Below are 23,079 nucleotides of genomic sequence, written 5' to 3'. Positions count from 1 at the left end.
TCCAAAATTTTAAAAGGCAGTAAACATGAACTGCAGTTTTCCAAAAAAAAATTACATAGATCAGTTTTTGACAAGAGGTAAGTTTATAATGAAGTTGGGAGTTCATTTTGAAAAATTACAAAAACAGATAAAAACAGCAAAATTCTCCAGTTTTCAGGAATACGTCGTAATTGCAGGCAAGATAGGTACATTGAACTGTACCAGAATCACTGTTAGAATTAGGCTAGCAACAGCTCGAGATAAAACTATATTAATATTCAAACACAAATTGTGCTCAGTGATTTTTGTTTAAAGTAATGTGAAATTTGCACAAAGATAGAGTTGCAGATGAAAATATTTTATATATGATTATGTTCACCTATATTATTAGTCCATGCACACGTTTTACAATTTCATTTTCCAAATTTCCCAATTTTACTTACCTGAAATGCATCAAGCTCTGCAATCACAGCACAGATATCATATTAAAGACACGTGGAATGTAAAAGATCAAGCTTGTAATATTTGACTGTGGAACACTAACTCTAATACTTATGAGAAATTTTGTATTATTGATAGTTTATTGTAGAACAGAGAAAAAAGCATTCCCTTATCTTTTAATCCAAACCCCATGTCATTTGGCCCTTGGGTACAATCTGATTCCAAGGTGAACAATCCTAGTTGTCTTATTCCTGTTTGCCTGCAACATTCTCTAACATACATCTGTCAACTTCAATCAGTTTTTTTTAACATTACCTTTTACCAAGGAATTAAATCCATAGTAGCCTATTATCTTGCCAGCAAATCTTTAGGATGCTTGAGGAAACTTGCCTTGATCAAACATGGCATGAAAGCTGCACAGACATCAGCTCAATTTCAAACCAGGGTCCTTGGAGCTGTGAAGCGGTGACGTTAACTGCTGCAAAACCATGCAACACAAAGTAGCAACCTGGCATAATGCATCCCTTCTTGAAATTAATTTCAGCCAAACTTCAGTTCATAGAGGAAATTCATTTTTCAGAGTTCCAGAAGATTTATGCAAACACATAGCATTTCAACAGCAACTCTAAACTGTCTATCTAAATAATTTCAGCTCAAAATTTAGCTAAATTGATCATTTGTTATAAGAACACAAACATGCCATTGTCTCGACAAATAATGAAATTCCCCATGTATATGGCCTTTGCATGTATTTTGGAGTTTAAGTAACTATGAGTATTATGTTGGGGATACAAGTATCAATCTTTGACTACCACAAGAGCCATCAGCTTACAAACAGGATTACCACAATGTTACGAGTGGATTGAAAGATTATTGTTTATTATGGTTCTCATGGTCAGTTTCTTCAAAGCAACTCACGTATCCAAATCTAAAAATTGTGGGGCATATTTTTGGCAATTCAATTCCATAATCAGTGCAAATCTAGTAAATGTAATCACACATGATTAATCCCTTTTGTCAGTGACAAACCAAATCAGAACTGAAATGGCACTTGACTCACTTCTAAAGATCAGAAATTAATTATTTTTGTCAACTTGACAGCAAACTTCACTGCTGTCATTTAAATCCAGCTGTACCTTACCACAAGTCCCTATTTAAATATTACTTTTACATGAAGCTTCATACACATTTAAAATGGTTAAAATCAGATGAAACGAGAAATTCTGCTGATGCTGAAAATCCAATACACACACACACAAAATGCAGGTGGAACTCAGCAGGTCAGGCAGCATCAATGGAAATGAATAAACAGTTGACTCCTCAGGCCCCCTCAGTTTAGTGCAAAGTCTCAGTGATTTCAATATCAACAAGAACTAAAAAAGTTCCTTGAATTCTCGTTTTCCTCAAATGCAATGCTAAGAATGTGAATTAACCCTCTCACTTATAAACCCTTTCACAAATACCCCATAAATATTAATGTTGCTTAGATCCAGTATACTCTAACTCAGCAAACAAAAAGAACATTACCTCTGAAACCAGAACCTGCAATGGCTTCCTAATCAGGTTGTGTTTAGTAACTACAAACCATCTAGCATTATAACTAGATAACAATTGTGTAATCAATGAATAAAATTAATATTGTCATAGCAAAGTAAGTGGTCAGGTAGGAAACAAAAGTAATTTCCAGAGATGCATGTTAGTTTGAACTCATCCATAAAGATGATTGTATAATATGTAGATTATGCACAGAATATGAACAAAGCAAAACAAATTGAAGGACAAAGTATGGTAATACATTTAATAATGCAAAATAACTCCGTAAACCATTTGAAGATTTGAATGCAGTTGGTTCTTTGTATTCTATATGTTACATACCTTATGAAATTTTTTTTAGCTGCTTCCCTCCACATCAGGATTTTGGATCAACTTTTTAATTCATTACCACCAAAAGATTTGTACTAAACAGATACAATCAAAACTCAAGTCTGAACATATTTCCCCAACCCAAACACCCCCTTAGGTTGAAAAACAATGAATAGGATTGCTCCCCTCCAAAATATTAGCAGAAAATTCAAGCCAAAGTTTGTATTCAAGGAATACACTTCACTTGTCATCTGAAAACTCTCACCCTGTCACAAATCAGTAATGCACTTGTAAATTACCAGTACCTTACTTCAGTCCTGGTGTAATTAAACCTAGACACAACACATTTCAAACAATAGGTATTTTCCCCCAGCTGTAATCTTATTAGTATTAAACATGCGTATGCTCATTTGGCTTTGCTGAAAACCTAGTGAAAATTTACACACCTCTTCAATCTAGCCTCACTGCTTCATGGCAGTTAGCTTTTAGAACCTTAGTTTGAACATTTTCATGTGGACTAAAGCTCTTAAGTTACACATTACAAATGTTACTTCTGTAGGTGGCATTGTATTAAAATCCAAATGTACCATTACACAAAAAAAAACAGAAAAGGATGATCAAGAAACCACTACAAAAGTAATGAAACCAATTTAAAATGGCTGGGATTAGAATATCATTTACAACATTAAACTCAACAGGAGTTGTCATTAGCTCTCAAAATTCAGAGCAATCTTCAGAAAACAAAAATAGTAAAATTCAGTTTTTTTGTACTGCGTTTCATATTTAGGCTGACTCACTTGAATGTGTTGGTTTAAATCTACCACTGAAATTTCAATGCCAGATTAACAAAACTGCAGAGTTAAAGAGATTTTTTTACTAGCAAATGTTATATTTTCCTCATTTTTAAGGCAAAATATGATCCTCTTGTATGTAGAATTCTCATGTAGAAAATAACCCTTTTACAGACATTACACCCATTTCTGATGGCAATTGATATTATAAAAATATATCTGTATGACCAAAACTTAATAGCAGTTCCTCTACTTAGTCCTTCGAAAAGGGGACTAAGCAACCTAAGCAGAGTTGTGCATGGAACATAACAGTGGATTGTGTCCAAAGTTCCATTCAACAGAATCACTGGTAGGAAACAATTCCAAAAGTGAAACTAAAAGTTGACCACAGGGCACCAAGCTCAACAATGTTACAGTCCCCAAACTGTTTGCAAAGCACAGATGAACACACTAGTTTAGAAGTTTGACTCACAGGTTTGGTTTTCATTTTTCTGAAGAAAATCCACAGCATTTATTTGCATATATTTTTGTATATTTGCACAAGATGCTGGTCGAGAAGAAAGCAATTGCACACCATCCCAGACAAGCATTTGTACCATGAGATAAAATTACATAAGAGCATTAAAAACATTACCTACAATTATTAACTATAATCAACAGGATAGAAACAAGAATTAATAAAGATCATTCTGTATCGGAAACATTTGTGTTCTAATAATTTAAAGAAATACAGTAAATGCATTCTTGGAGTTTGCAAGGAGAAAATGTCACTATTTTGTAGCACACAAACTACCCATGCATAATACTAATTATTATGTTTAATACTCTGGCTTCATTTGGAGAATTTCCACAATATGACCTTCCCACCCACCCAAATCAAACCCAGTTTTATACACCAGCAGCTCTTTTGGTGAGAGCAGTGGATTTTGTAAATTGATGCAAAGTTTTTACATCAACCTATACAAAACTGCTTATATAAAAACATCTTAATTTCCCAAAATGCTACTGGCTTTATTAATAATTAAATACAATTTTTTGCTGACACAGTCAGTGATGGACTATCCACAATGCTTCTCAAAAAGCTGTGATAACAAGTTCAAGTAGTTTCTAGACAACGGTCCACAGTTTTGCTTTGGAATGTGCGATAAACAAATCAGAGCCGTGGAACAAGTTCAATATAGTTGCATTACCCACAGTTATTTCAGTTTAGTGCCAATTCCAGTTGACAATCCCAAAATTTGAAGTCAGTAAAGTACATCACTTTTCAAAATTAGAATGGCTAAGTTTACACAGCTGATTCATATTGTGTATCTTTGCTTTTTACTGCATTATTCCCCATCTCATTTTTTTCAGTCCTTGTAATGGGGTGTTCAGGAGATTCCCTAATAACCTCAAGAGAATGGGTAGATGGAGTTTCCAACTTTAAATCACCAGATGACTTTTCTCCATTGCCACAGCATTGTTTTAAGGCACACTGAGTCTTGCACGGCAGTTCACAAAGAGAAATACGTGATTCAGAGTTCACTGAAGCAAATTCTGGTTGGATGGTTGTAGCATGGATACCTTCATCATGGAAGAAGTCTTTAATACGTTTAGCTACATCCATATAAGCAGTCGGATCACGACATTTGATGTGAGCTGTTGCAATGATTCTGCTACCAGCTAACTGCCAAACGTGCAACTCATGTACAGCAAGGACACCTTCCAGGTTGCGCAGTTTTTCGTTTATCAACTCCATATCTATTTGCTTAGGAACCGTCTGCAGCAGAATAAGAGCAGATTCCTTCAAGAGTGGATAGGTTGTATAGAGCAAGATACAAACCATAATACAGCACAAAGTGGGATCCAAGAAAAGCACCCAGCAGGGTCCAGCTTCTGGAATGCCTTTGAGATTTTCAGAGATGTTTGACTGTGTGCCATTTAGAAGTCGATTTGCACATTGTTCATTGTGACATGTATTAATGCATGGACCATTTTCAGGACATGGGTTCCAAATAAAGTAAAATATCAGTGCATTAACAACAACTATGACTGAACCCAGGGCATCTCCCAACACATGGAGAAAAACACCACGCATGTTCAGCTGTGACGCAGAATCTTCTACAAATTCATCATGATGGTCATCAAGGACAGAAATCCCATTCATCTGCAGGCCTGTCATATTATTCTCCCTCAGTAAATCTATTTAAAGAAAAACAAAGATTAAAAAAATTAAAAGATTAAATTACAATTTTTTAAAAAGTTCATTTTGTTCCTTCTCCCCCACCCCAATTTTTAAAAATATTTCAGTAAACCATACCAGTAAAATATCAGATGAAAAGATGGACTACTTGCTGTAATGTTCACTGGCAGGAATATTCACCCCCACCTCCCGGATGTTTTCATTTTTTATTGTTTTACAACACTCAATCATAGTCGATTTAATTTAACTCTTTTTGACATTGATAAACAGAAAAAGACTCGTGTCAGAGTGGAATCTGATCTCTACAAAGTGCTCTCAATTCATTACAAATATAAAACACAAAATAATTGATTGCACAGTATTTATCCCCTTTAACATGTCACACCAAATCATCACTGGTGCAGCCAACTGGTTTTAAAAGTCACATAATTAGTTAAATGGAGATCACCATATGAAGTCAAAATTTTTCAATTAATTGTAGTAAAAATTCACTTGTCTCTGAAAGGTCCAACTGCTGATGAGTCAGTATCCTGGCAAAAACTACACCATGACGGCAAAAGAACACTCCAAGCAGCTCCATGAAAGGGTTATTGAAAAGCACAAGTCAGGAGATGGATACGAGAAAATTTCCAAGTCAGTGAATATCCCTTAATGTACAGTTAAGTCAATTATCAAGAAATAGAAAGAATATGGCACAGCTGTAAATCTGCCTAGAGCAGAAAGTCCTCAAAAACTGAGTGGCTGTGCAAGAAGGGGACTAGTGAGGGAGGCCACCAAGGGACCTATGACAACTCTGGAGAAGTTACAAACTTCAGTGGCTGAGATGGGACAGACTATGCATACTACCGTTGCCCGGGTCCTACAGTAGTCGCAGCTTTATGGGAGAGCGGCAAAAAGAAAGCCACTGTTGAAAAAACTCACATGAAATCTTGGCTAGAATTTGCAAGAAGGCATGTGGGAGATATCTATCCTCTATCCATATTTCACTCTACCCCTCCCCCTCCCCCAGCTCCCTCATGGTTCCACCTCCTTCTTCTACCACCCATTGTTTTCAGGGCTATGACGTCAATGCTTCCCCTCCCCCACCCCTTCGTCTTTCAAATTACTGGTCTATCAACTGACGCTACAAGCATTCTTCAAATCCTTCCCCATCTTTCATTCTTCAGTACTGATGAAGGGTTCTGGCCCGAAACGTTTCTGACTGATGCTGCCTGACCTGCTGAGTTCATCCAGCGTACTGAAAGTGTTGCGTAGTTCTATGGCCTGATGAAACCAAAATAGAGCTTTTTGACTATCAGACTAAACGTTATGTTTGGTGTAAGCCAAACACCGCACATCAAAAACACCATCCGTAGCATGAAGCATGGTGGTGGCTGCATCATATTGTGGGGATGCTTCACTACAGCAGGTATTGGAAGGTTTGTGAAGGTAGAGGGTAAAATGAATGCAGCAAAACACAAGGAAATCCTGGAGGAAAACCTGATGCAGTCTGCAAGGGAACTGTGCACAGATTTGATTTCCAGCAAGACAAAATATAAAGCCAAAGCTACACAGGAATGGCTTAAAAAAAAAACAAAGTTAGTGTCCTGGAGTGGCCAAGTCAGAGTCCAGACCTCAATCCAATTGAGAATTTGAGGCTGGACCTGTAAAGGGTTGTTCACTCATGATCCCCATGTAATCTGACAGAGCTTGAGCAGTTTTGTTAAGTATAGGGGAAAGTTGCAGTGTCCAGATGTACAGAGCTAATAAGAGACCCATTCCCACTGACTCAAAGCTGCAATTGCTGCCAAAGGTGAATCTAATAAATACTGATTTGAAGGAGGTGAGTAGTTATGCAATCAATTATTTTGTGTTTTATATTTGCAATTGATTTAGATCACTTTGTAGATTATCTGTTTTCACTTGGACACAAGTCTTTTTCTGTTTATCAGTGTCAAAAAAGCCAAATGAAATCCACTGTGATTCAATATTGTTAAACAATAAAACATGAAAACTTCTGGGGGGGGGAGGGGGGAGGGGATTGCTTTTTATCTGTTACTGAGTGTTCAACATCGGGATGATCACTTTGAGCAATATATCTTAAGAGGAAGTCAAAACCACAGTACAGAAAAGACTAGTTTAGTTTAGGAACTATAGACTGTTCTAAGATAATTGCTGGACCGTATACTTCATCAGAAAGCTGTATAACAATGCTCTCAAAATATTCATACGCAAAGCAAACCATTAACATGCTGGAAAGCTAAAACAGACAGCCAGTAAAAGAATGTGACAAAAGTAACTCAGGAGGTTCTACCACAGTGGGAGCAAGAGCTTCAACTTTTCTTTCAGATACCTCTGTAGACAGAACACAGAAGGAATTCCATTTTTCCTTCAAATTACATACTTGCACCTCAAGTATCATGATAACCCAATTAAAAGCAAAATGCAATACTTCCTCAATTTTACAAAATATTGCTCAAATAATCACATTGTTAACTTAAACAATCCTGTTATTACCATTAACCTCAAAATGAAGTTAGAAAAGAATTTAAACATATCTAAGGCTACGTCCACACTACACTGGATAATTTTGAAAAAGCCAGTTTCGAGTAAAAATGACAGGCGTCCACACTAAGCGTTTTGCAAAATATCTCCGTCCACATTAGGCGGATATTTGGGCAAATCTCCTCCTACTGAGGCACGCGCAGGACACACAGAAAACAAGCGAAGAGGAAACGATATACTTAGTGCGCGTTTGTCCAGTTACAGAGTAGAAAAACTTCAAAGGAATTGCTCTTGGCTCTCGCGCAGGAGGACTTAAAACTTAAAAAAAATACTGGAGCATATGGAGGCAACCGACAGGGAGTTCATGGACAGTATGACCCAGTTGACGACGAACAGTGAAAAACTGACTAACTCTGTTGCATTAATAAAGCACCTTGTTAAATGTATAAAACGTCTGCATCAGCGTTATCTTGTATTTCCATACAATGTTACATTAGGCTGTTACACATCTATTGTCAGAGAAGAACTTGCATAAATAGGTAAACCACCTTCGTACAAGCAAGGACAGAAAACAGGACAAAGTGAGTATACTTATTTATTCAGTAAGCTATGGGTCAAAGTATTTGGTGAGCACATTTCTACCCCTTCTGGCTTCAGTCTCGTCCGTCTGTTCTGAAATTGTTAGATAGTGGCGTTCAAGAAAACAACAAACATCTGTTCCGGCACGTCATGACAGCATTTTTAAATAGTCGAAAAAGCTCACTTTACAATTTAACTCTCACGCCATTCACACCAACTGCGCGTTCTAACAGCTTGCGCAGTTCCAAGCGGAAGCAGAAAAAAGCTTTGTTGTTGTGGTGTTGTCATGACAACGTTTTTAATCTCTCCGTTTACCCCGTACACATTACGCCGGATATTAAGCGTTTTCAGATTTATTCACTCTGGAGAGTTTTCGAAAATCTCCGTTTTCAGGGGCTGAAAACGCCGGCTCAGTGTGGACGGGAGGGCAAAACGAAGAGATAAAGCTTTATTTTCAAAATTATCCAGCGTAGTGTGGACGTACCCTTAAGCTTTAGGACCCCAAATTTCATTACTCAGGTCACCCAGTTCAGAAAAGTGGGAGCGACAGCAAGAAGAATGCAACAGTACTGCACACAAGGTGACGAAGGAAGCACATAGAGGGATCGGCTCATGAACAGAGAATGGGAAAAGTAGTGGGTATACAAAACTCAGGGGGCTGACCTAGCCTGCTGATAATGTGCTCCAAAACTGCATCTGTCTCACTACTATCCCAGGTGCAAAGGGAAAGATGGTAACACCCATGCAGTCCCATTGGCCATCCACATTGCATGCTCCCCAGTTGACCATCTCATTGTCAGAGCAATGCAAGGTGATGGCTGATAATGGGCATCTGTTAGAGCTGAACAGGAAATCTTTTTTAAAAACGGCAACTATAAATGAATGTAAAAGTATACAAGCATTTACAGAAATTAAGCTGTTCCCACACCAGAAAAAGAATCTCATCTTATACACACTGGATTTATAATTCTCAAGTTGAAATAAAAAAAAGAAACAAACATTTCTCAAGATTAGTAGTCAGGGCTTCTGGATTCTTCATATGTAATGAGCTTCCCAATCGCAAAGGTACTCTTTCCCATTGAACAGTGATGAAAGTTAATTCTGTGGACAGCAGAGGAAATATGTTCATTTCAAATGGCTACACCAAAGAGATGCTGTAGCATAGTGGTCGCCAACTGATCTTTGAGACTTCCCCAGTAGATCCCAAAAAAAATGAAAAATAAATACACAAATACTGTTGTAATGTGAGCATTATAAAAATAAGCAATACTAATTAGGATCATGGTAATATAGCAATACTTCCGCTACTGAAAGCTGTTTGTAAAGAGAGATTGTTTCCGGGTTGTGGGATTTTAGTTCCGTTCTTTCTGCCCAGTGCGCATGCGTGTAGCCCCCCCCACCATGCACCGTGGTTTCAGCGGAGCCTGTGCTGCATAAAGTGACCAATTAGATTAGATAAGAGTACAGACTGTCGCAAACATCAATATACGCCACTCGCTCAGGATATCCTGATAGCATGGCGGAGGCGCCACAAAGGAAGGCGAAAACGTACAAATTCTATCCAGAATGGGAAGAGGAATTTCTGTTTACCTTAGTGAAAGACAAGTGAGTATGTATGCTGTGCCACCAAACACAAGCACTGACTAAAAGAGGGAACCTAGAGCGGCACCACGACACCAACCACCAGAAATTTAAAGACACCTACCCCCCCCCCCACCACAATACATAATATACTGCTTGGCCCTGCAACAGTGACAAGGAGGGTAGAGTCACTGTCAGAGGACGTGGATCAACAAGTGTTAAAGGACTTGTCACTATGTGAATATTTTTCACTACAGTTCGATGAATCCCTGGATGTAATGCAAACAGCTCAGCTTGTTGTATTTGTCAGAATGGCTTTCCAGGATTTCACAACAAAGGAGGACTTCCTCACTCTTTTGCAATTAAAGGAGAGAACGAGAGGTGAGGACATTTACAATGAGTTTAAAAAATGCCTGTGAAAATGACATCCTCATTCATAAACTGGTGGCAATTACTACTGATGGGGCCCCAGCAATGCACGATGTGCACGTTGGTTTTATAGCACTGTGCCGTAATGACCCTGATTTTCCCAACTCCCTGGATTATCACTGTGTGATTCATCAGCAGGCCTTGGCTGGGAAGGTCGTGGACTCTTCTCATGTAATGACACTGGTGGTCAGACTGATAAACTTGATTCGAGCAAAAGCACTTCAGCACCACTTATTGAAGGTATTATTGGATGAGCTCGATACCGCTTACATACTTCTTCATGCTGATGTTCGGTGGTTGAGTCGCGGCAAAGTGCTGCAACAATTTGTTGAGTTGCTGCCTGAGGTAAAGACTTTCCTGTCGACAAGAAACAAGAAGCCCGAGGAACTGTCAGATGATGCGTGGCTACTGGATTTAGGGTTTCTGACAGACATAATGGCTAAATTAAACGCACTTAACAACAAGCTCATGGGAAAAGACCGACACCTAACCCACATGATAAGCGCAGTAAATGTGTTTAAGGCCAAGCTCGGTGCTTGGATTTCAAATTTCAAGAATGGGAGGCTGACACACTTTCCCAACTTGGAATAATTGTTACAGGCCATCAAGGAAAAAAAAATGCTTTTCGCCCTGAGAAGTACTGTGCTTACCTAGACAAACTGGCAATAGAGTTCAATCGGCGTTTTGGGGAGTTAAACATCATGAAAGATATTGTTACATTTATTTCAAACCCACTTCTGCCGATCGATATAGAACAGATAGCAGCCAAATTCCAGCAAGTACTTGGTGTGCCAAGTGATACTGAAATGGAAATAATTGATTTGCAAAATGACATCGAGCTTAAAGCAAGATCAAGGGACGGTGACTTTTGGGGGCTTGTCAGCAGGGAGAAGTTTCCTCATCTCACCGCATGTGCACTAAAAGTTAGTGCCTACTTCGGGTCAACCTATCTATGTGAAATTGCATTTTCACATATGAAAATTACGAAATCTAAGTACAAGAGCTGTCTTACTGACAGACACCTCACAGACTGTCTCAGACTGGCTGGCTGTAGTTATGAGCCAAATTTCAGGGAACTAGGAGAAAGTATTCGGCCCCAGTCATCACACTGAGTGTATGTCAATTTTTATTCATTTATTTTTCATGTTGAAATAAAATTAAATAATGAAACTTAGAATTAAAGGTGTGAAGTATTGTAATATTCTTAGAGAAAGACAGCTGTGGCCTGTTTGATATGCTAGTTACAGTGTTTTCTTGTTTGAATTAATTTGAAAGTTTGACAAAAGTATTGCGCAATTCAAATACAATTAGCCCAAATAAAAGGCCTCAAATTGGAAGTACAATCTGAGCTGTTTTTTCTCTAATTGATTTAGTAGGTAGATCTTGTCTTTCACTAAGGTCGAGGTAGGGGATCTTGGGCTTAAAAAAGTTGGCGACCACTACTGTAGCGGCTTTGCAATTTTAAAAAAAAACCCATGATCCTCTACTATCATGGGTGTAATGGAAACATGCCACTTTCTTGAATAAACATGCAGAGAAATTCATGTACAATTCAAATAAACAACAGAATCACTCAACAATACAGCTTAGTATCAATTAACTATAAAGTAAGAATATGACATTCAGCAGACAAAAAGTAAAAAAGAATTCTAAAGGATTGTACTGGTAATTCTATTTCTGCACGAAAGCGAGTTCATTGAGAAAAGCAACGCATCCAAAGAGCTCTTTGTGGAAACCTGAGAATGATAGGCACAAAATAGGGCATTTTCTCACAACATGCCTGAATCAACACTTGAAATAACTGTTCAACTACTCATGCCACTACCTTCGCAATGGATCTGTGCACAATTATATGTCTGGAATTATTTTTAAAAGTATCAATTGAAGTCACAATTACAACATTTACAAGCCAGGAAATCCAAAAACAAATCTGGAAATGTTTGCGAGGTGTTGCAAAACAGAATACAATGCTTTGTTACTCAGTTACTTCAGGATCTTTTTCAACTCAGTTTAAATTATTCAATATAAATAATGAGTAAACTCATTTTTAAAAATCTATAAATTTGTCTTGCACTTTATTGTACAGATGTCCCCCACTTTTCGAATGTTCGCTTTACGAAACCTCACTGTTACAAAAGACCGTTTAGATCCGTTTTCGCTTTCAGAAGGTGTTTTCACTGTTACGAAAAAAGTCAGTGTGCGATAAAAGGCAGCACGCCCCGAGCAGCCACTCTCCCCCGGATTCGGAACAGCATTCTCGCTGGCATTTTGCTTTAACACATGCCTGTGAGCAGGCGTTTGCAAGATGAGTTCTAAGGTGTTGGAAAAGCCTGAAAGAGCTCGTAGGAGTGTTACACTTAGCGTAAAACTAGACATAATTAAGCGTTTCGATCGTGGTGAATGAAGTAAGGACAGCATGAGTTTGGCTTGTGGAAGTTGACAAAGATGATATTGAAGAGGTTTTGGCATCCCATGACCAAGAACTGATAGATGAAGAGCTGATGCAATTGGAAGAGGAAAGGATAACAATTGAAACCGAATCCAGTAGCGAAATGAACGTGAAGCAACTGCGTGAGATTTTTACTGCAATGATAAAGTACGACTTTAATTTTGAAAGGGTACGTAGGTCTAGGGGATATTTGCAGGATGGTTTGAGTGCTTACAAAGAGATGTATGGTAGAAAAATGCGCGAGGCTCAGCAATCAAGCAAGCGTTCCACATCAGCCACAGCAGACGACGAACCTCGACCTTCAACATCGTGGCAGGCAGTCATAGACGATGAGCCGCCTGCTCTAATGGAAACAGAGGATGACGAGATGACACCCCAGTGTCCCACCACCCCAACACCCAAGGCCCGGACAGATACCGATTCGCGGAGAATGCAGCGGTAGCCAGGACGCACCCAGCGCACCTTTAAGAAAAAAGCCGAAATAAACAAGTTAATTAATTAGGTGCTGCCCGACACATAAATGTCGGCCCAGATCAGAGGCGATGCAACTGGCAATCGGCACTGATCTGGACTGACAATTACATGTCGGGCGGCACCTAATTAATTAGCATGTTTATTTCGGCTTTTTTCTTGAAGATGTGCTGTGTGCCTTCTGGCTATCGCTGTATGCTTCGCGACAATGTATTGGTCAGCGGCCTGGAGGGTGGGGGCCACTGCACCACCCCAACCTGCGACGACTCAGTCTAACACACCATCATCAGTGTGCTCTGCACTGTCTTCCCAATTCCAGTAAGTGATACTAGACTGTCCATACATTATTTCAACTTTATATAGGCTGTGTATTTTTACGTGTTATTTGGTATGATTTGGCAGCTTCATAGCTTAAAGGTTACTGGAGAGAGTGTTTTTGCCAAGAGCGCTTGCGTAAGATTTTCTGCCGAGAGCGCATGCGTGAGATTTTCGCTACGGAGAACAGTGCCGGCAATGATTGTGGAAAAGTATTTCTACTTTATATAGGCTGTGTAATTATCATATCATTCCTGCTTTTAGTATATGTTACTGTTATTTTAGGTTTTGTGTCATTTGGCATGATTTGGTAGGTTATTTTTGGGTCTGCGAACGCCCACAAAATTTTTCCATATAAATAAATGGTAATTGCCTCTTCACTTTACAACATTCCGGCTTACGAACTGTTTCATAGGAATGCTCTGCCTTCGGATGGCAGGGGAAACCTGTATTTAGAATATCAAGTCACCCATTTTTCATTTGAAGTTTTATCAGACAAATTATCAAAGCAGAGTTACCATATTCTTCAAATAACTACATTAATACTAGATACACACAGCTCATTAAGAGGTGGATAAATAGTAGACAATACAAGTAAATGGACTACAAATCTCATTAATTTAGAGCTAACCTGCTCTAGAGAAGGTGAATTCTGGCAGTAATTTGGCAACCTCCACAAATAAGATTCCAAAATAGTAACATAGAAAACCTACAGCACAATACAGGCCCTTCAGCCCACAATGCTGTGCTGAACATGTACTTAATTTAGAAATTACCTAGGGTTACCCACAGTCCTCTATTTTCCTGAGCTCCATGTACCTATCCAGGAGTCCCTTAAAAGACCCTATCCCCGGCAGCCCATCCCACGCACTCACCACTCTGCGTAAAAAACTTACCCAACATCTCCTCTGTACCTGCTTCTACGCACCTTAAAACTGTGTCCTCTCATGTTAGCCACTTCAGCCCTAGGAAAAGGCCTCTGACCAGCCACATGATCAATGCCTCTCATCATCTTATACACTTCTATCAGGTCACCTCTTATCATCTGTCGCTCCAAGGAGAAAAGACACTCAACCTATTCTCATAAGGCATTCTCCCCAATCCAGGAAACATAGTTTTGTTTAAATGTTAAAAAGCACTACGCAGGGTATACACAGATAACTAAAAAAAAGTTAAACATCAGAAGACGTTTTGATTTTACATTCTAGCCTGCCAGAAAATCTTTTCTTACAGAACAACCATCTAGTACAACCAAATTTTTGGTTAACATTTCTGTAAGTATTCAATCACATGTTAAACTACTCAAGCAAATTAAGAGGAATGCCAAGGAATAAATAAATTAATTGCCCTTGTTTTCAAGAAAAAGATATAGCACCTATGAAGTAAAAATACTGTACAGCTATAAAGTGTAAATATTGTGTAGGAGCATTATCAAAAAAGCTTGATAATAAAGCACACAAGGAAATATTAAGGTGAAGAGCCAAAACAAGAGATACAATTTCAAGACTTTTTGGAGAGAATACAATTGATGGTCTTAGCAAATGAAAAAGTCACCAACAACAGAGCAATTAATTTGGGAGATGCTGAGGAAATTAATTAGAGAAGCAAAGGTATCTCAATATTGTAGAAGATTGTCCAAAGCCATGGATGTTAAACACAGAGATGAGTTAGTGACATGAAGACTTGTGCATTGACTGCATTTCGCTGTAAAACAAATGATGTGCTTTTTAAGAAAACATCAATGGATACTATGGATGAGAAACAGAGGGCATTGAGACAAATCTTGGGGGAAATCATTGCAGGTTGTTCTCTGGTTATGACTGGATACACAAAAGGTGAAACCAAGTATACCTATCCAACTGGGCAATAACAGAAAGTCAAAATTTCTTATGCACAGAATCGAGGGGGTTTCAGGGAGTGAATAAAAATACCAATATTAATCCCTCCATTGCTCTTAAGCTACTGGAGATGAGCTGTATTCTTAAAATTTTTTAAAATTCAAGTGGAAGAATATTAACTTTTCCCAGGCACATGACTTGGGGATTAGGGGACTAAGGACAGGGGACAACCGTATAAAAAGCCTTGGAAAGCTGCCCACATTAAGTCTTGCAAATGGTACTTGCATGAGCCAGGAAAGAGTGGATCAAGTTTATTATCACTAACAAACGTCATGAAATTTGTGTGGATAAAATACAGTACCATGCCTTGCTTTGGATGGCACTCAGTATTTCATGAAAAATCAATAGCTTTTGAGGCGTTAGCAAGTGTAGCACTACAACAGCAATTTCCATAACACAAAGTACCAGCCATCTGTTAGGACAGGTCCAACTAAGTTTCTGGTCAATAACTTAAAAAAAAACCTCCCATAAATGTTTTAAAGAATTAGAGCAGGTCTTGTCATTAACCATCACAGGCAGACGGTTAGTCATTGTTTGACATTTCATTACATTTATGCCATAAATTCTCAATATTGCCTAAATCTTGCTATATATGGTAACAAGCTCCTTTATTGCTTGGAGCTGTAAATGGAACTGAACAATCAGCAGCAAACATCCCCATTTCTGATGCTGCAGCTGAACAAAGGTCATTTATGAACTGAAGATTAGATCACAGATTCATGATAGCTCAGGAGGTGGCTGAGTTCCATCGAGTCTGTACTTGCTTTTCCCATGGTCTCCTCTATAGCCCGCTATCAAACAATTTTTCAAGTAGCAGCTTCCAGATCACAACCACAAAAGAATTCCTATACACCCTCTACTTTCCACCTAAACTTCAGCTGAGCTCCTTCGGGCTGAACCATTCACTAGCCAGCAAGAGTTCCTGCTGCAACAAGTCACAACCATTTTTCTTTGTGCTAAGAATCATTCTGCAATTAGATTTGTAAAACTTTCATTTGCACTCCTTGTGTCACATTCAGATGTCAACTTAATGTGAAGGAGAGTCAGTGTTTCAGTGAATTAGAAAAGAGCTGCTGAAGGAATTGAGTGGGTCAGGCAGAACCTGTGCAGGAAAATGGACAGTCGATGCCTTGGACTGAGACCCTTCACTTAGGCTGAGTGAAGTGAGGAGAGATAACTCGTATTAAGAGGTGAGGAGAGGAATGAGGCTGGAACTGACAACCAAGTCCGCAAGATGGCAAAAGGCTGCGGATGTTGAGTGTCCATCTGTCCAACACCAAGAGGGACCGGTCCAGTGGTAGGAGTGTACAGGTGATCTGCAGGTGGAGTAGGTGGGGGGGAAGGTGAAAGAAGCGCGTGTCTGAGGGAGCTTGGTTAGATCGGGAAAGGGATAGAGGAGGAGCAAGTTAGCCTTGCTGCTCTGATCATTTCTGTTTGGCCTTGCGCTGGCAAGGAGGAAAGCAAAGATAGGCCAACGTGGAAATGGGGAGGGGAAATTAAAAAGACTTCCAAACCAGAACCTCTAGATGGCCATGGCAGACAGTACAGTTGTTTGGTAAAGCACTGACCTAGTCTGCATTTGATCACACCAGCAGAGATCACATTAAGAATTCTAAATCCAACAAACAAGTCTGGAGGAGGTGCATGCAAAGCTGTCTCACCTGGAACAACTGTTTTGGTCCCTGAATGAGGAAGATTTAGTGACAGATGTTACATCTATGGATGCGAGGGAAGTGCCAGGGAAGGGAGGAGTGAGTGAATCAGTAAAGCCTAGATTTATAGATACAGTGGTTTCTATAGAAAGCTGTAAGGAAGACGTCTCCAGTCTCAGATGAAAAAGTACCAACTACATGCAAAGAAACTGAATTTACCTGTTCCCTGAATCATTCTATGCTTAAGCTGCTGCTACTCCCAAGCAACAGTTTCTTTAAAAAATAAGTCATAACTGAGAGTCTGTTTTATTGCCAATTCCTGGACAGCTTTAGCCAATAAAAGGAATTCATTTTTATGTAAAGTATGGTGCTCCTATTGATTGAAGAATTGAACAAAGGACCAAATAGTTAAATGAGGACAGAAATGTATGTTCCTGAAAGGAAGCACAAGAGTAGTGCACAATATTGCTGCAGTACAATGGAAAAAAAAGATTTTGAAGACATACTGGCTGGTAGTTTGCACATGACATCTTGCACGTACATTGTCTTTGAACATGTTATCCATCTACAGTGTTTTGTTAGGATCACACTACATAATGTCTTCTCAATTTCCCACTTATTTTGGAATATAACTGGAAAACATGCCAAGTTTCTCTAATCAAGCAAATTCTTGCAAACATCACATGATCAGGGCAGACCATTTCCTACATTCAAAAATATAGTATCAGTAATTCAAAAGGGGAAGGAAAAAACATTTAAAAATACTTAAAACTGAAATTTAACATAAACAAGCCCGTCCACTAAAAAGTTGATAATTTATTATCAGAGTACATATATGTCACCATATACTGCACTGTAATTCTTGTGGGCATTCTTCATTCACAACAAAAAAGAAAAAATAAAAGGAAATAATTCCCCATGAACGCTAATGCGCTACCAGCTATTTATTCCAAAAGGTATGGATAGAAGCAGGTGCTTAATTGGGGTTAAGAAAAAGCACCAGGTTATCCCTGTGGAGGTATAACAGGATTAGAATCCAGACTGGCAGGTACATTCCTAGTTACTTCATTTCTGTGATTTTTCATTTTACTGCAAGTTTTCTACAATAAATCAGAAAATCTTGTACTTTGGGTTCTAAATTGCAAGTAACTTAAAAATAAATTTTCCTCCCCATCCTCAAATGCACCTTTTTAAAAAAAAAGCCTTCATATCTTTAAGTTTCAAATAATAAGTTGTAATCCCCATTGAAGTGCTGATTAAATCAATGTTCTGACACTTCAAAATTTGGTGATCATATGTCATCTTTCTTGTAAAATAACCTTCTAATGCAATGCATGTTTGATCAGTTTAAGTGCATGATGTTCCATTTTAGTGCAAGATGTCAACTTGAATACTGGATTATATTCTGAGTAAAGTGACATAATATTTTTTGATTCAGGTGTGTAAAGGAGGTGAAACAAATGAGAACGTTGATTGAGAGTCAATGAAAAATAAGACATGAAGAAAGATTCTCAAAAAAAACACATACAAGAACAAACAGCAAGAAACACATCAAAGCATACAAGATTTTTAAAGTATCATGATTCAACCATGACCAGTGTTTGTTCAATTTTGGCTCCACTCTATAAGGACTACATCAAGGCCTTAAGGTGCAAAGTCTACCACTAGAGTATACTTTGAATGCAAGAATTCTGTTACATGAAACAATGGAAAAACAAGGATTGTTCTCATAGAGAAAAAAGATGATTAAGAGGAGGCTGCATAGGCTTGTTCGAAATTGAGCTGTTTTCAGATCATAACTAGCAAAGGCAACAAACAAAAATATTTGTTAAAAATGAGTCATAAAATGTCTTGGAGACTCAAGAGAAAGGTGATGCTGGAATTTGAAGCAACAATCTGCTGGTGGGACTCAGTGGATCATCATCTGCGAAAGATAGACAATTGTTAACATTTTCAGGTCAGAACACTGCATCACGATTAAGGACAAGGAGGGAAGATATCCCAGTATAATGAAAGGTGAGGGTGACTGGTGGACTGAGAAGGAATGAAGGATGCCAGGCAGATGGAGCCAGGTAGGATAGCAGAGTGGAGGAGTTGAGAGACAGAGCCAGGTGGTGGCAGGGGAAAAAAAATCAATGACTTTTTTTGAAGGAATGATAAAAATACATTTCTAAACAGGAAAAAACTCAGGTAAACAATTTTGCAGAACTACATAGAAAATGTTTGAGTGCAAGGCTAAATAGGTAACCTCTTTCAAAGAGCTACAGCGGTGCAAGAGTTAGAAATCGTGGCCCTTTGCATTTGGTCTTGTGATACACTGTTAAAAGAAATCATCCACACCTTAATGACATCGAACTGCAAAATTAATTCATACCACCTAGAAAGTTCAATGAGAGATGACAGGACAGTCAAAAATGAAGTTACACAAATTCAAGAATCAGTCAAAAGACTATCTGGACAAGTTTCTTTACTCAAACTGGTGAGAGTTAACTTCAATAGAAGTGATTAAAGTGAGCAGCTTTAACGCATTTAGGGGAAAAGATTAAAAAGTAAAAGGAATAGTAAAATATATTAGGATCAAATGAAAGCCTGTATAGCATAAAGAGCTGGTGTAACATTTACTTAGCTGAGTAACTCTGTAAAAATTATGTACAACCGCTACTAAACCATCTTCTGGCCAGGCATCCTCTGAAATAACACCCATTAATAAATGTTGTACACACAAGCTTTTGTATAAAAATATATATACACACATTATTTAAACTGCACACATCGATTCCCCTTTCGACCAACAGGAACCCACGTCATTTAAACTAGATAATCAATTCAGGACAGAATAAATTTACGCACTATACTTAACGGTTAATATTATATCAACTACCGATTTTTAAGAAAATTTTGATAAAGTTATCGCAACCTAACTGGAAAAAAAACGGAATACACTATTGAACTATTGGAAGTATCTGAAAAATGTGGGTAACGAGTTGCGTTGGTCCAGTCAACTGCTAAAAGCAGACTGCATCACTCAGAACTAGCATTCGCCATCGAATACCGTGCCGCCTACAGCAATACAAAGGGGCATTAATTCAAAACCAGAAACAGCACAAATCTTTGATTAAACCCGAGGACCTACTCGACGCAATGCAGCTTAAAATCTTTTAAGACTTTCAATAGTTTTATGGGGATTCCACAAATTATTATCCATAATATGGAACAGGGCATTATTCCAGTGCTGTAAATAAAGCCCAGTGTTGTCTACGGCAAATATTGGAATTCTCATAATGGCTCGTTATTTCACAGAAACAAGTTCCCCTTTAACGATCATTTTAACTCTAAATATATTTCCTACTGCTAATTAAGACGTAGACGGCTCATTGTATGGGGACATACTGTGAATTTGCCCTGTAATTTTAATATCAGGCGTAGCAGCCAATCGAAAAGATCATAAATTATGAGCGTTTTCCAGTAAAAGAAATCTCAGTGAATAAAGGGACATTAAAAATATAGTTCCTTCGCCCGGCGCTTAACTCGGGCGAATCGGAACCGGGACTCCAGCCCGAAGATTTCCGATCACTGACAGACAATGCCGATTGAAAGGGGGGGGGTCTACCGTTAACAAGCCGGGGGTCGCCGCTTCTGCGAGTGCTCAACACGTCCTGCTTCTCGGGATTCAGGCCGTTGATGGCGCTGCCGCGGTTCACCAGCACGTTGACCTCCTGTTCGCGGAGGCTGTCGCTGTTCCCGGTGTCGCTCCTCTTCTTCCTGCGGAGCCAGTGGCCGTTCTCCGCGGCGGAGGCGTGCGTGTGTGAGTGGCCGTGGGCTGAGCCCGGCCCGGAGCTGGACCCGCCGCCGTGGAACATGCAGAGCCCCAGCAGGTTGACCAGGAGCCCGGCCGTGCCCACCCCGATCACCATCAACGCGTTCTGAATCTCACGCGGCTCGCTGAAACGCTCGATGGCCTCCAACACGATGGTGAAGCAGAGGGCGGTGAGGAAGACAGCGTTGACCAGAGCGCCCATCACCTCGGCCCGGATCCAGCCGAACGTGTTCTTGGCCGTCGACTGGGTCTTGGCAGCGAAGCGCACAGCGATGAGGGCGACCACCAGCGCGATGACATCCGACAGCATGTGGAAGGAGTCGGAGAGCATGGACAGCGAGTTGGTCAGCCGGCTCACCACCACCTCCAACACGAAGAAGCCGAATGTCAGCCACAGCATGCACATCAGGCGCGCCCGGTTCGGCTCGCAATCCATCTTCATTCAAAGGGCTGGTACCAAGGTGGATGTAGAGGGCACCCTCCCCGGGCAGAACAAAGGACCGTTTAACGTCCGCGAGTAACGGCCACGATTCAAAACACAGCCGGACAGCGGGAGACCGACACCGAAAGTTCCAGAGAATCAGGAAACAGCTCTCTCATTCTTTCGCCCGGCCCGTAACTACGCAGATGGTTACGAAAAAAACTTTTGCACCCGGCAAGTTTTTTTCTGCGCACGGTCTTTTTTCAGCACGGGCCCATTTCTTTCCTCTCTCCAATCAAACCCTGTCTCTAGGCCAGGCCGATTGGGTGAGTCGGCAGACAGACGTAATGCTTATTCGTTTATTTGTGTGTCAATCAATCATTTTCAGCCCGCCCTGTGCATCCGCCCTAGTGCCCCCTCTTTTTTTAAAAGGCCAGCTTGTCGGGCAGTTTACTGCGTTTTGCCCTGTCTCGCCGTTCAAGTAATTGTGATGCCATCAGCTGTCCAGTTGTCCCGAAAGCAATCAAGTAGTAGTGAAGTCGTGATTATTGTGGAAATATGTGTAAATAAAACTCATTCCAAAACAAAAAAAGAAAGCAATCAATGACCGCTGCCGGCTGTATGCACACCCTACCTTCAGGCTGGATTGGCCATTATTTTCAACTTTTCTTTTTAATTAGCTGATAGTGATGACAATTCACTTCCGTGAAGTGGAGATCGTACGATTTTATTTCCTTGGCCTTTCTAGTCATGAGAATTGTTCCCTACTCTTGACCGACACAGTTTCGCAATTCTCCAAGTATCTTTTAGATATTGTGTAAGGTGTCTTAGTGTGACTCAGCATTGCAGGTAAGTAATATTCCAATAGTTTAAACCCTGGGGAAAACACTTAAATGAACAATATAAACACAGGAGACTCTGTAAATGCTGGACATCTTGAGCAACCCACAGAAAATGCTGGAGGAACTCAGCAAGTCGGACAGCATCTGTGGAAATGAATGAACAGTCGACCCTTCATCAGGACTGGAAAGGAAAGAAATAGACGCCAGAATAAGAATGGGATGGGGACAATAAAGGAACAGTATGCCTATTCCCAATAACTGTAATTGCTTTTTTTGAAGTTTCTTTTGCTTTATATTACTTATTAAGTTCGGCTTATAGTGAACGAAAGGGGGGTGGGGAACTGTGAAAAACAAATATAAAATAGTTCTCATATAATTCACATGGGCAGATCGGCCACACACATGTCCATTCATCTATGAAATCCAGACGCAAGCGACTGCAGATACCGAAAATCGGAGGCAAAAGACAAGGTGGCAGGGTCGCCACCAAGAATATGACTAGTCCTTTGCCTCCACAGATGTAACTTGACCCGCTGGTTTCTTCCAACAGTATTTAAATATGTATTTGTGACCTCTTGTCCGAAGTAAAATTGCCCATGATCCACCACCAAGTACGGCTGGATAAACAGCAACTAACTTTATTCTGTTTACAACGCGATACGCTAACTTTCTGTATCTTCATTTTTCTCCCTCAGTGACTCAAAATTATGAACTTCAGTCTTGCAGGTTATTCATCGTGTTCCCCTTATAAGTACTGCACGCCTTCAAATTAGTTCAAGCGGACTGTGTACTGTACGTCATTTTCAAACCTCGCTTGTATGGCTGTCTTTGCTATCGTCCATACAGTATAATGTGTTTCTACAGTCGTGGTGGCCACCTCAGTAA

At 39.6% G+C, this 23,079-nt stretch overlaps 1 protein-coding gene across 1 annotated transcript; it reads right to left on the bottom strand.

Annotated features, from left to right (window-relative positions):
• Window positions 1-22,535, bottom strand: slc30a1a (solute carrier family 30 member 1a). The gene is made up of 2 exons (XM_063055829.1): window positions 20,725-22,535; window positions 1-5,255 (listed from the first exon to the last, which is right to left on the bottom strand). Exons 1-2 carry the CDS (start codon window positions 21,371-21,373, stop codon window positions 4,360-4,362), a joined length of 1,545 nt encoding a protein of 514 aa, XP_062911899.1. The 5' UTR covers window positions 21,374-22,535; the 3' UTR covers window positions 1-4,359.
• Between the last annotated feature and the right edge of the window lie 544 nt (window positions 22,536-23,079).

The sequence above is a fragment of the Mobula hypostoma genome, chromosome 8, assembly GCF_963921235.1.
Source record: "Mobula hypostoma chromosome 8, sMobHyp1.1, whole genome shotgun sequence".
Taxonomy (NCBI): Eukaryota; Metazoa; Chordata; class Chondrichthyes; order Myliobatiformes; family Myliobatidae; genus Mobula; species Mobula hypostoma.
The sequence above is the reverse complement of the archived record's forward strand: the minus strand, read 5'-3'. Positions and strand labels throughout refer to the sequence as shown.

Coding starts and splice junctions, on each gene's coding strand:
- slc30a1a (XM_063055829.1), bottom strand. CDS start 21,373: ATGAAGATGGATTGCGAGCCGAACCGGGCGCGCCTGATGTGCATGCTG. Junction 5,256..20,724: donor CGACCCCCGGCTTGTTAACG/GTAGACCCCCCC, acceptor TTCTTTAAATAG/ATTTACTGAGGGAGAATAAT.